The 14,690-nt window shown below is 36.9% G+C and overlaps 2 protein-coding genes across 5 annotated transcripts; one reads left to right on the forward strand and one right to left on the reverse strand.

Moving 5' to 3' along the window:
• Positions 1–35: 35 nt before the first annotated feature.
• On the forward strand, positions 36–793 carry LOC147930058 (ethylene-responsive transcription factor 1-like). Its single transcript, XM_087480441.1, has one exon. The coding sequence runs from the start codon at positions 141–143 to the stop codon at positions 663–665; it is 525 nt and encodes a 174-aa protein (XP_087336567.1). The 5' UTR covers positions 36–140; the 3' UTR covers positions 666–793.
• On the reverse strand, positions 639–3,734 carry LOC104737780 (COP9 signalosome complex subunit 7). 4 transcript variants are annotated; one of them, XM_010458035.3, is made up of 9 exons: positions 3,385–3,734; positions 2,905–2,984; positions 2,656–2,744; positions 2,425–2,473; positions 2,239–2,288; positions 2,069–2,139; positions 1,814–1,952; positions 1,330–1,394; positions 639–856 (listed from the first exon to the last, which is right to left on the reverse strand). In XM_010458035.3, exons 2-9 carry the CDS (start codon positions 2,951–2,953, stop codon positions 850–852), a joined length of 519 nt encoding a protein of 172 aa, XP_010456337.1. In that variant the 5' UTR covers positions 2,954–2,984; positions 3,385–3,734; the 3' UTR covers positions 639–849. The 4 variants fall into 4 exon arrangements, with proteins under 4 accessions (XP_010456337.1, XP_010456341.1, XP_087336565.1 ...); XM_010458039.3 differs by having other exon boundaries at positions 1,330–1,411; XM_087480439.1 differs by lacking the exon at positions 2,425–2,473 and having other exon boundaries at positions 2,239–2,283; positions 3,385–3,656.
• Between the last annotated feature and the right edge of the window lie 10,956 nt (positions 3,735–14,690).

Here is a 14,690-nt window from a genome sequence, read left to right on the forward strand (position 1 = left end):
ATATTAAAAATGAAGAGGCCTGTGTGATTCAATCATTCATTCCCCTTTCTATATATATATATTCTCCCTGTAAAGAAAAAAAGATCAGACCACAGTTAAAGAGTGTTGAGGAAACAAAAAAAAAAAAAAACAAAAACAAAATGGAAGCAGAGCTCACATGGGATAACGGCTCGACAGTTCTGGACTGGATTCGCCATCAACTGCTGGAGGAGGACGATTTTGATCTCAGAGCTTCCAGATCTCCAGTTGAAGAAGATTCATCATCATCATCTTCTTCTTCTGAGCCGCCACGGAGAGGCGCAAATTACAAAGGAGTGAGGAGAAGACCATGGGGGAAATACGCCGCCGAGATCAGAGATCCGAACAAGAACGGGGCCAGAACGTGGTTGGGGACCTACGAGACGTCCGAGGAGGCCGCGGTGGCATATGACCGCGCAGCTTTCAAGATGCGGGGCTCCAAGGCTAAGCTTAACTTTCCTCACCTTATCGGCATTGACCAGGCTGAGCCCGTGAGGGTCACTCACGCCGGTCACAAACGCCAGCGTTCGTTGGAGCCCATTTCCCAGGCAGCTAAACGGCGGAACATAATTAACCTAACAGCTACACTTCTTCCTTCCCTCGGATTAGATTATGAGCTGTCTGTATTACAAAAACACCTTTCATAATTCATTTGTTTTCATTATTTTTGGTCCATATTTTGGCTCATTTACTACAATACTACCAATCTGATTCTCCTCCCTATATATTAATAATTGATTACAACAATTCATCTTCTATAGAAGACATCTGCAAATCATAGAGCCTTTTTACTTCATTCTTAATTTCTTTTTTCTTCCAGCAATCCAGGCATCAAAACCTATGACGAGACATCAAGCTCTTCAAATCAAACAGCTTACTACGAATCTTTCATCACACAAAAGTCACTAAAAAAGGTTCATACTTACTACTTAGTGACAAAAAAGTCTAGCTAGCTAAAAGGGCTTTACATTGCTCCCGCAAAATTAGATACCCATGTCTCTCTTCTCTCTCCCACCTTGTTTCATGGCATCGGATGCCTCCTCTTGCAATACAACATAATAAGTTCCATGATTTTCATCTCAAGTTCTCAACCAAATCGTACCTCATGTTTTTCTAGATATTCCCTACCCCCCCCCCCCCCCCCCCCCCCTAAAAAAAATCCAAAATCATATACCTTCACGATGATGCCCTCCCATGGCTTTAGGGTGATTGGTTTTCTATCTAATCAAGGAAGAAATCTTATCTGAGAGCTTAAGGATCCTAATTAGCGGATCAACTTTAAGTTCTGGAGAATGTAACAGAGTCACCTACCTCTTGGGCCTGCTTCGGTCCTCTTCATAGTCCATCACTCCACTTGGTTCACCAAATATCTCTTCCTGCCCACAGTGTGCAACTTCTGCCACAATGTAAGTAAGACAACATAGAAAAATATCTCCCATTGTTCGAGTCATAACAGTCCATTTTCAATTATCATCACCTACTTTCACCAAATATTATCTACTGCCTGCTCTCTTGGGAAAGACTACGGATTTTTAGTTCTACATATACGATTATCTTTTTTTTCCGTGAAAGCACATGATTCTAGTTTCGTTAAGGGAGCGTTCATCTCATTACAAAACACAATACGAACTTTGTCCAACCGAGGACCAAGTACTGCAAAACATCACAATGTCATTTGTTGGCTGTGTATAACATAACAATTCTCTATGCTAAATTTTAGCAAAAATAGCTAACTTCAAAATGTAAGTGTACCAAACAACGATGAAAAGAATAATCAGCCACAATCTACTAGTACCTTCAAGGATATTGACTTTTTCACTTCTTCCACCCTCTCTTCTACTTCCTTTCGATTTCTATTGTCCACTTCACTCATATTGTCAGCCCCTTTTATCTTATCTTGAATTGAAACCAGCAGATCTTTTGATGTACTCGACCTAAACATCAATTGTGTGCACATACATATATATAAACTGACTCCAACATTCTAGTTCATGAGAAGGGGCTCTCACATAAAATCTCAACAGAAGGGCAGGGATATATAACAAGTTACAGATTTTCCAGTGTGTGAATCATATTCCCAAGCTGTCCAGGCCTTAGATCTCTACCAGCTGCAAACTGAACCTGCATGTTTGCAAGGGATATACTGGTTCAAGAGTTGCTGGTAGATCTAACAAAAAGCACAACGATCATACAATTGGAATGTGAAAAGAAAGCAGGTACCTCAAAGCATCTTTTCAACTGATCAAGTTTTCCTCTAACTATACCCTGGCCTGCAAAAAGTCAGCACCGTATGTTTACACATTTCTCCATTGTCACACTTCACTTGTCTGTGCAACGTCAGCTTCTCAATCACAAATTATTATTACTCGAAAAGAAAATCTTTAGTCCAGAAAACTCACAGCGTACATGCATTCATTGATAAGAAAATCTTCGAGCTCACGTATGTTTGAGATATCTAACTCGGCCATCAGTAAATCATAGGGCAATACCCGGAAGTAAAAAAGCACATATCGTAAGGAATTATATATAAATCAACGACACATATCAAGAGTCCAGAAAAAGAGATTGAAATGACGAACAAAAACTACGAAAAAACAAATCATCATGGTCACAGACGAAAAGAAAAAGAAGATATACCTTGTTTACCTCCGCCAGAGAAAGGACGGTGAGCTGCTTCAGCTTAAGAACTTGAACAGGAACCAATTGGGAAATACAACCAGTGTTGCCTAGAGTTTGAGAAGAAGATTAGAATAAGAGGACGCAGTGAAAGTGTATCATCAAAACAAAACATAAAACGTTTAAGAAAACTTAACAACAACCAAATCTTTTCAATAGATATATAGATAGATGAAAAAAGAAACGGAAGATTTAAGCTTCCAGTCATACATTTTGTTGTAATCACTCCATGTGCCATGTGCGAATAACCGTAGTACATCGAGGTATACAGAGTTAGTGGTCCCTTTAAGCTGCAGTGAAAGTTAAGAGAAGCTTCAGAAACCGAACAGGCGAGCAATTAATTAAAAGAAAACACAGAGGTTTGCAAAATTAACAACTGAACTCCGCAACACCAAACAGAGAAGTTAAATATAATCAGTCACGGATATATAAACACTTTCCAAGGAATGTGGAAAAAAAACAAAAGCTGATCAAAACCAATGAATGAAGCAAGTGAACTAATGAAAAGGAATATAGCAAATAGCAAACATTATTGAGAAATATGTCTCCAGTAGAAACCCTAATACTGTAAGCTAGATGATGAAATCGTACAGCCTAAGCAGATAGTGCAAGGGAGCAGGGTATGAACTTGATTAATAAAGAGTAAGTATTGTAGTATATGAAAGATGCTAGGCGTAGAGTCGAGAAGACCTCGGCAACACAAGGCAGAGCCAAAATCTCGGAGAAGGCGAAAAGCCAAGGATGCGAAGTAGCTTCTAGTAGGATAGATGCAAGAGCATCGCCTTTGGATACATAAGCTCGTTTAACGAATATATCGATTATTTCCGCCTGCTTCTGTTCGATGTCCATCTTCTAAAAGTAAGCTCGGAGGGCCTCGATAGAGTGAATGTACAGGGAAGAAACAGAGGGAAAGTAATGGAATCTCTTAGTGTTTTTTTTTTTTTAATCTATCCAGAGAGCACAAATTCCTCCGATTTGCCGATTTGGAAGAGAGGAGGAAGCCAAGGCCCAAGTGAGTGACACGTCTCTCTCTCCCTCCTTTTTTGTCTTCCTGGATCTAGTTCTTCTTCTTATGTCACCGTAGCTTCTTCTTACTTATACTGGGCTGAGGCCCAATACTTAACATGTAGCACTCTTTCGATCCGATTTATCTTTTATCATACGAACGGACGATATGTTTTAGTTTTACAATGACGGTAAAAGAAGATGAATTCATCAATAGTTATTATTATTACTAGGTTACACTTAACTAGGTTACTAGTTTTACAATGACGGACGATATGTTACACTCGCGCTACGCCGCGGGAATACTTTTTGTAACTGTTTTTAGATATATTGAATTCTTGAAAATATGAACTTTCTTTTTGGAGTTAGATTAATTGAAAAAACTATGGTTTATAAAACAATAAAATAGAAAATGCACTAATAAATTAATGGTTGAGAAAACTCAAATCTACGAGGGATTATAAATGTTTACATTTAAATTGAGTGGACTTAATTGTATAGATAGCTTAACTAACCCTAATGTATGTTCTGTTTTATTTTCTTTACCATAATGTGGGAGATATATTAGCATGGTTTGAATTTGTGGTGTATATTTGTATTTAATATAAATTTAATCACATATTGTTTTATAGTGTTTTTTTTAATTGTTAGAAAAGTTAATATTGGTCAAAATACATAAACATATTTTGGAGGGATCAGTCGTAAATGTGGTGTTGTAAACCTTTAACCACTTGACTAAAGACATTATCTTCTGATTTTGTGTATTATTTTAATATTATTATACTTTTGTTGAATAGCATAAGGATTAGGTTAATTTTTAAAGTAATTTTTTAAGTAGAAGGTTATTTAGTTTTCACTGCTTTAAACTATAATATAAGACCTTCAATTTTGGAACTTATATATTGTTTAATTTGACATTAGTTCGTGTTATAATATAGAAAATCACTATCAATATTACTCTCAAATTTTATTTTCTTTACTTGTTATGGGAGTTAGAAATATTAGTGTAGCTTGATTTTCTGGTGTATTATTTTTGTAGTTTATACAAATTTAATCACCTAATTTTTCTATAGTTTGTTTGTTGTCAAAGAAGTTATTTATTTCTCTTTTGTTCTTTATGTAAAATCTAATTGTTTTGTTTTATTTGATAATAATTACATTTAAGTCAATATACACATACATATTTTTTACGTTAGTTTGGTTTTGTGTTATTCTTGGTTAATCTTGATTTATATTATATTTTTATTATATTTATATTTTACTAAGTATGTATTGATTGTATTAGTATACCTTTGTTTTTAAAGTTGTACATGATTTATTAATTTATTTTAAATTTAAGCTATAATTTAAACCTATGTTTTTGAAAATATTGATATGACATATAATGATATCAATACTTGGTTGATATCATTATTTTTTAAAAATATTGTAAATGATTTATTAATTTAGTTTAAACATTTTTTTTTGAAAAATATTGATATGATGTATAATATTTTTTATAATTTGATTGGTTACACAATTTTAATGATGTGTTAGTTACTTAAAATCCAGAAATGCTTATGTTGAACATGAAATAATTATTATTGGTTGAGATATATGAGTTGTATTTATCGAAAGGTTTTTATTGGATATCAATTTTAATGATGCGTCACTCTCAAAACACTCCAAAAATCTGATGTTCGAATTTTTGCGTTCATCACCACAAAGGCATAAATTTCTCCATATTCATTTTAGATGACAAATTCTCTGTTTTTATAATGTTCTTCACAATCTTACAGTTACAAGAAAGAAGAACATGTATAAGAAATGGTCACTTTGGTTGCCATGGTGTTACCCTAACGTCTGCTCTGTATACGTCTGCTCTGTGGAGATGGTGTTTGACTAAAATGAGAATTCTTTTCACCGGGTTCTTTACTTGGGACACCCTACTCTTCTGGTTGCAGGCTCCGACAACAGACAATCGTCTGAACACTATGAAGCTCTTGGTAGCCCAGGCCGTCGTGTACACAATATGGCATGAGCGGAATGCAAGGATTTATACTAACATCTGCACCCCGGTTGAAGGACTCTTCTCTCACCTCGACAAGAGGATTTGAAACACTTGCCTAGCCAGGAATAACAAACCGAAGCTCCAAGGCCTCCTCGAGATTTGGTTTCGAAACTACTCAACCTAATATTTGTAATCTTTGTAATTTGTTTTCTTTGTACCGGGTTTGTTCATCCCGATGATCGTTGTCACAAAGGCACCTTGTAATCATAAACTCTTTCTATCGTATAAAATCAGAAATTTTATTAAAAAAAAAAAATGGTGTTACCCAAGTAATTTAGTATGACTTTACCATTGTTTCTTATAAATGCCTCAAAACAAACTAAAGTGAGATGTCTATACCGTGACCGATGAACTGAATCATACAATTGTGGAAACCATAAAGTTCACAGAGATGGGTCCAAAAAAATCAAATTGGCATATATTTTATTACCTACAAGTTGGAACATGGATTCCCTAGAGATGAAGAATATCCGACTGCATGCATCTTAGGTCAGACTTGTATGCTAAACTCTATAAAGTGATAATTGATTGCATATTTTCATCGGGTTACATATCCTTCACCAGATTGCCCATCAATACTTGTCCTTCATATTTTTATTGTTAGATCATCATTACAAGTTCAAGAAATCCTAATGTTGTTAAACCAGATAACATAAAGATGAAACCTATGATCAAAAACAATGGATTAAAGATTCACTAATCTATAAGTGACCATCTTTCCCACATCATCATTAAAGGAGATATCCCATAGGCCCCATATGGTAGAAGAATGACCACAAAATGAAGATTAGAGGCAACATGTATTATTATACTCATAGAAGAAGATTTTAGAAAACAATAGCACAATATACTTAGATTCACCTAATTACGGTTTGGGAAAAGTTATAATCACCGTACTCATTCTTACACTACCAAACTTGTTATGAGAAACATAAGAACACATTGACGTGTAAGCTTTTGTATGGGGGGGGTTATATTAGGGCAAAGTTATAATCACGATTAGTTACTTGCGTATAATATAAACCTAATGGTGAGAACACATTAACATAAGAAAAAAAAACCTAGAGTAAAGTGACGTGGAACAGAGGATTATTACTGGAGAAAAATGTTGAGTTGTACTAATTCTTTTAATTTGATTGATTATTTATTTTAACTGAGGTGTCAGCTCTAGAATTCTCCAAAATGCTGAGGTCTAATCACGTGAAAAACATCCAATATTTATTGTATTGATTATGTGATTGATAAACCATATCATCGTTACCGATTGATTGAGAAACAATAAAAATTTTAAAAGAGGGAGGTAACTAACTAACTACTTTATAGACATGTTGGAACCAAGTCCATGCATAGTATATAGTAGGCCTGCGAATTTGAACCGAACCGAGATTTGGGCAAATTGGTTCAGTTTCTATTAATTAAGTAAACCGATCGGAAAGATTTTAATTAGACTCGGTTAACCGAGATTTTCCGTTTGGTTTGCTTGAACCGAATGGTTAACCAAAAAAAAGAAAACCCTAATCTAATTTTTCCAAGTAGCCGCCATTGCCTCTTCTCCATTAGTTACTCTTTGATTTTTCTTCATTTCTTCTTCAATTCACCATCTTTATTATCTTTGATTCATCATCCTCTCCTTCTTCGATTCACCATCATCTTCTTCGATTCACAATCATCTTCTTCAGTTACGATTCTTCTTCCATATATTATCATCATCTCTTCTTTTTTGTTGACTATTCTTCTTCTCGATTCATCATCTTCTTCCTTTTCTCGATTCATCATCATCATCATCTTCTTCTTCTTCTTCTCCTCGTCCTTATTCTTTGACTTCTATACCGCAAGCTTCGGTTTCGAGATCTCGCCGTCGTTGCCTCCACGGCTCCAGTCGTGGTTGTGGGGTTCTCCTTCTCTCAAGAAAAATCTCATAATGTTTTTTTTTGTAGTATTAATGGGTCATTTTTTTGCAAGCCCAAAAATCAAAAACAAATTTATCCCTAAACTAGTAAACCGAAATAACCGAATATCATAAACCGAAATAACCGTTTCCGAACTGAACCGAACCGAAATCTTAGTCGGTTCGATTCGGAACAGCTTTCAATTTTTAAAATAACCGAAAACCGAATAAACCGAACCGAAATATCCGAATAAACCGAAGTCACAGGCCTATATAGACACTTAGCATAAAAATTGAGGCGGGTGTAGTAGAATGAAGACTCCACTACACAAGACGAGCATCAACATGCAGTTCTTCTAGGGAACATGCTATATATCCTCTGATCTGCACTGTTGGTAGCCGTTTGACTTGCCACTCTGCATTCAAACCCCAAACCCTATTCTTGCATTAGACCATACGTACAAAAACAGCTACACACTACAAGAATATTAAGTTTCGATAGCATCATAATAACGCTATCTAACGATATTATAGCGTTTTGACAAACGCTATATTTGCGCCCGTCATCATAGATCAGACACTTAAGATAACGGTTTTCTGTTATGCTATCGTATTGTTATATACAATAGCGTTTATTTTTCTGTAATTAAATACTATATAATAGTAGTTTTTATCTGCAATTGTATATTTAATTATTCAGTGATAGAGAGCGGAGGCTTAATTAACGGACGAGAACGCTAGATCTCAAGGAGAACTCGGATTCACGAACAGATCTTGCTTAGAACATTGTAACTTGACGAAGAAGCAATAAGGATAGGCCGAGATATCGACGTGGTTTTTGCAAGTCCTCCTTGCAGGGCTTGAACACAAGCTCTTAGGGTTGAGAGTCCTCATCTCTAGGCTTTAGGCAAAACTCTCTTAAAACAATATTTATTCAATAATAGAATATATTTTACAATAGAAACTCACGGCTCCTTAAATAAGAAGAATCATTAAACTAAACCCTAACACAATTAAGAAGTTAATCTGACAATTAAAGTCCTACAACTAAATAAAGCCCATACGTAAATATAAACTAGAAACAATAGAAAGATCCATTCACGACATTGGTGTCGTGATCGTCGCAAAGATGCGCTGCATCAGTCCCTCCGGGTTAGAAAGATTCGACCCCGAATCTGAAATCGTCCAAAACTATCCTTTGTCCACCAATTCATTATATTTTCGCTTAAGAACTTTGTGACTTTTCTTGTTCTGACGAAACTGCAGCTTGCTAAAATTTTGTCGATGCAGAACCTTTGGTAAAACAAATATAGCTTCCAAGCTTCCTCGAACACGTGTGACAACAAGATCCTCTTTTCCCTTAGGTCTTTCATCATTTTCTGGTGTCAACGCTTGTTGATATTCATGAAAGCAACGACGATCATTTGCAAACACCATGCATACAAAATCACCTGGATCAAACACCAAGTCACGCCTCCTAACATGTACTGCTTTATACTATGAGGCCAAGTACTTCAAATGCAACTCAGCCTGCAGCTGAAAATCTTGAAATCCCGCCAAGAAGTCTACGAGGATGTGGGTAATGTCAACGATACAATATGCAACCCAAACTTGAAGAATATCACCCACCAAACATCCTAACATATTCCGAAATGCTCCAGTTGTGACAATTGTGTGAGTACAAAATGTTGCATACATATCCAAGCTGTAGTCAAGTAACTTCCACATCAACACAACGACGACCGCATTTGTGGCCTGCTTACCCAACATGAACCGAAGCTTGTTAGAGAGACAAGCCAAGAGGAAGCTTAATGTTCTGCAAGTTAAGATCCTTCTTGAAGGGAAAGAATCGACACTCCAACAAAGAAATGTCAGACGTTTAGAATAAGCACCCACACGAGTAAAAACAGCTCCAAGTGATATGGTACACAAATCACGATGAGCAAACTTCACTGCAAAACTCAACTGACATGGTACACAAATCCCGATGAGCAAATACAAACACCATACGATCCCAAGATACCGTTGATACTTTGCTACCATTGTAGACAAGCTCCATGATATATCCCAAATGAAGCACAAAACACCCAAAACCAGCAGCCCAACGTTGCATATGTGATGCAGACCAAACATCAAATGTATTGATGTTGCTAATATTCACGAGCCCAACGACAGCAAACACGCAAGGCATGTTACGACAAAAACGATCAAGTAACCGGCAGTGATGTGAATTCAGATCTTCATAAGTAACTTGGCAATAAGATGTGGCTCTTATTGGGATTTCTTCCAGAATTTCCCGGCTAGTACACTCTTTCTTTGAGACCACATACATGTTTTCCTCTTCTGTAGTTGTCATGTAGAATACACAGTATTCTTCTTTTGGCAATCCACCATGATGAAAAAACACAAAATATTCTGAATACTCAATCACTTCAACTACAATTGTCTCTCTCTCTTCTGCAGAAGAATCATCATAATAATTATTTTCCTCATTATCCATATAAGAAAACAGAGTACTACAGAGCTTGTTGCAGAGATCTATAAACTGTTCTTGTAGTAAGGAAACACCACAGGAACCAAGGCTCCCTTGAATCTTGAACATGTTAATCAATGTAAACGGCGGTGGTCGTTTGTGGAAACCGAGCACCCACACGATTTTTATGTCATCAAAGGAAAAACCCAGACACGAGACTCCCCCATAATGCTTCGTTCGCACAGCAAATAACAACGGAAACATTTGTCTTCCTTCCCATGTTTTCTCACGTGATGGTAACACCACAAATTGTGTTTTTGTGAAAAAAAAATTCCACCATATGCCTCGTGTGTGTAAGCCATTTTCTAATGGAAAATAAAAAATCAATAAGATTAATTATGATATCCACGTCTTCGCCATATACACAAGAAGAATTTGTCACTGAATATTTGTTTCGAATAGCCCACATCATTGAACTGCATTCATGTGATTCTCCATCTTCTGGATATTTCTTGTAGCTCACAGATTTGAGAACATCTGAAGCATTGATGAAACAAGCAAACTTTTCCCTCGCCAACTCGAATTTATATGTAGCTATTTTACTTAAGTAGTGGATTCCTTGAGGAAGGATAGAACAATAGAACGTCAAGTAACTTTGCAAGGCTTCCAATACAGCTGACGGCTTCTGAGACGTTGCAGCTATGTCTAAGTAGACAAGGTTAGACCCATTAATCTCTTTCACATCGCTAAGCAACAAAAAGCTGTTTCGACCAGGATCTGGTGGCTCTCTCTTGATATTTCCGTACCAATTCGCAGGAGAAATCAAATAATCATGGTCTCTCTTATCCATGTATGAATCTTCGTTCATCTTAGCAAGGTTGTTGATGATCAAATCTTGTTCAAGTGGTGAAATTTTTGAGTATTCCACCCTAGAAATTCCAATAAGATCGTCGTTGACTCCGTCTCGGACCAGGTCCTCCATGTTGCCACCAACGTCTTGACCATGATCATCATGCCCAACACGATCTGCAACATCATTGTCATCATCTTCATCTCCCGTACCACTGGCGTTGAGAAAATCATCTTCACCTTCTGTGAAGATCACGACATCGTTGTTTATCAAAGCAATAACATCATCATCTTTAGCAACTTTGACATTGAACTGTGGCTCTGCATTATACACCAAAGGAGATAAATTATAGCCATCAACATAGACATACTCATTGCCATTTTATACACCGACAACTACGTCATTGTCTTCCTTGTTGTTGGGTTCTTTCACATCGACAAGATCACTATCTTCATCGGAGGCCAGTTTCAGAGTACATAAATCATCAGCAACAACATCGTAGATATGCTCAACGACAACGTTTTGAACTTGAATGGAACAATTCTCCGTGTAATTATCCACAACTTGTACTCCTTGTTTCAAATTCGGCAAACGATTATACATCATATGACGAGGTAAATAGGTTGCACAAAGCTTCTTCTTAAGTTTATCCCAAGACTTAATGGGATTTTTGCCATCTCGCTTGCGGGCTGTCTTCACTTGTTGCCACCATGATGCAGCTTGTCCTCGAAACTTCTTAATCACAAGTGAAACCAGTTCATTATCCGGAACACTTCGAGACACCAACATGTCTTCAACTTCGACGAGCCAATCTAGGAACGAATCAACACCGATTCCATCATAGAAATTAGAAATATCCAACTTAAAATCCATCATAAGGAAATCAAATCACCAGGAACATGATGAATCTGATATCAACTGATAGAGAGCGGAGGCTTAATTAACGGACAAGAACGCTAGATCTCCAGGAGAACTCGGATTCACGAACAGATCTTGCTTAGAACGTCGTAACTTGACGAAGAAGCAATAAGGATAGGCCGAGATATCAACGTGGTTTTTGCAAGTCCTCCTTGCAGGGTTTGAACACAAGCTCTTAGGGTTGCGAGTCCTCCTCTCTAGGCTTTAGGCAAAGCTCTCTTAAAACAACGTTTATTCAATAATCGAATATATTTTACAATAGAAACTCACGGCTCAGATCAAGCCGCCGATCAAATCTGTCGAGAGTAATTGCCGAGAAAGATCGAGGATTGTTTGTGAAGCGGGTTTCTGTTGTTACTTTTTTCTATACTAAGGATTAAATCCAATGGGTAAGGTGAGGGTGGTATTTGTGGATATACAGTAACCTCTTTCTTTATATACTCTTCGATAGGTACTGAGTATAGACTCAAGAATTGTTTGTTAGTTGAATGTGTTTGTGTGGATTTGGGTGCATGGTAAAGTAGGTTGTTAGTAACATGATATATGTGAAGCACATTAGCTACATAATCTGATGTTATGAATTAACTTATATATTATATTATACATATAATTATGAACATACATGAGAATGAGATGAGAATGAGAAAGGAAAAGATACTTGAGGATGTTGGACTGTAATGGACCGACGGGTTCATTGCAGGTCGTAAACCGCTGACGAGCAGTATGAGAAGAATCGAGCTATTGGTCGTGGCCTTCTAAGAATGAGGTTTCGGAGCCATAAAAGTGTTAATGGCCAAATCTGTAAGGAAAGTAAAACTTCTCAAATAATATAAAGAAAAAAAAAATGTTTTAATGTGGTAGTTGCCACAAAAGTGCATAAAATAATATCGAAGTTATTAATGAAAAATAAGATGTTTGTTTGATTGATAGACATTTTGAATCTATGCTAAGTAAGGAATGTTGATTATATTTGGAACGTGATTACTGTTTGTCCAGTGGGCAGAGTTTGATCTCCTCTTACTCACCCCTTTCTTTCCCTTTTTCCCAGGTTAGTAAGTTTCAAGAGTTGCAGTTTGAAGTTTGTTCGTTGGTGAATTTTAAAGAAAGAAACGGTCTTTTTTGGCCAGATCGGATGTATTACATGTTGTTCCGTCTTTTGAGATAGTACGGGTGTTACATGAAGAATTAACAAATCATAAGAGTTATGAATAAAAAACACAAATTGGTGAACCCTAAAACAAAAACTCGACAGATTCAAACGCTAAGATGAGGAAACGACAACAGTTATAGGAGACGGGATGGTGGCGTGATAACAGGATTTTCACGCAGGGTATCAATTCCCTATGCAGTTGTAGTACAAAGAATTATCAATCCAAATGGTTGTTTATGCTAGCAGGAAGGATGCAATCAGAAAAATGCAAGTCAAGCCAGGCAAAATATGGTTTTGGTCTAACAATCCTAAAATGAATAAAGAAAGAATATAAGCAAGAAACCACATGACCTAAGCTCTCGATGCAAGCATTCGAGTACATGATCGGGTGGGGTGTTCGAGTAAGCAAAGAAGGTATGAACAAATCGAGGTGTTACTCGAAGCAGGTGATCGTGTACCTGTTCGGGTAATGGGTCGAGTGATGAATAAAAATGCAAACAATTAAAATACGAAAGCTTCTAAGGATGGGGTAATCGAATCCTAAGTGTTCCTGACCAATACAAATGTCTTACATGCCTCAAGCAAATATTCCCTAGACAATGAATCTCTAAAATCTTGTTAAAACACTCTCGTGATAGAAACAATCAACCTTAATCACTTTCCTACACAACTCTCGTTGGAGAAACATGACCAAGCAGGCAATGAGAACCGATTCATTATTGTCAATAAACCCCTTAGTCATCTAATCTCTTAGGCTAAGTGAGTAAATCTCTAGCATTGGTTGATTCAAGCATTTCATTTACACCTCTCGGTGGTAAAACACCTTAGATCTAATCTCACCCTCTCGGTTTGTTGACAACATTAAGAACACCAACCTAGAAGGGAATCTATAAAACATTTACAATCAAACTAAGACATCCTAACCGATCAAGAACACAAAATCATCTATCCCATCCTTAGAAACTTTGCTACACTACTCAGAAATCATAGCAAGAAACATAAAAACATATATGAACGAAAATTGCATTGTGTAAAAACATAGAGTAAAGAAATAAGAGTACAAAGTAGAAATCTAAAAAAAATGACAAAAAGATATAAAATAAATCCTAACAAAAAGTAAAAAGTATTTGAGTCGCTCTGGATCTCTCTCAGAAGCTCTCGCTCTCTGGTTTGAGGGTCTGCGGCGTGCTCGTTTGCGAGGAAGAAGAGGGGGGTTTATATATATGGAAATCCATTAACCCTAGCTTCCCAGTCCTGCCCGAAGGTCTGCTCGATGGGGTGAACGAGGATGTGCTCGGGTTGCTGTTCGGGTAGACTCTCGGGTTGTTCTTCCTGCTCTTGGATCCTCCTCGATCGTGTTGGGGTTCGGACTGTTCTTCCAGCTCGATGGCTCCTTCGGGTACATGCTCAGATTTGTCCTTTTTTCTCCCCATTTTAGGCTCTAAAGCACCTGTTTTCATCCAAAGTATGCAAATGCAAGAATGCAACACCCTAAATGGCCTAAAAGTGAATTCCTACAGTTAATGACCTAAAAATACTAAGGTAAGGGTATAAACAATGTAAAATATGGACAAAAAGGGATGCTAAAAACATGTAAATTAGAGAGTTATCATGGCAACACCGACGAAGATGACGAGGACAAAGGATATCCCTCGCAAACTT

The sequence above is a fragment of the Camelina sativa genome, chromosome 13 (assembly GCF_030686135.1).
Source record: "Camelina sativa cultivar CO46 ecotype springtype chromosome 13, ASM3068613v1".
NCBI lineage: Eukaryota > Viridiplantae > Streptophyta > Magnoliopsida > Brassicales > Brassicaceae > Camelina > Camelina sativa.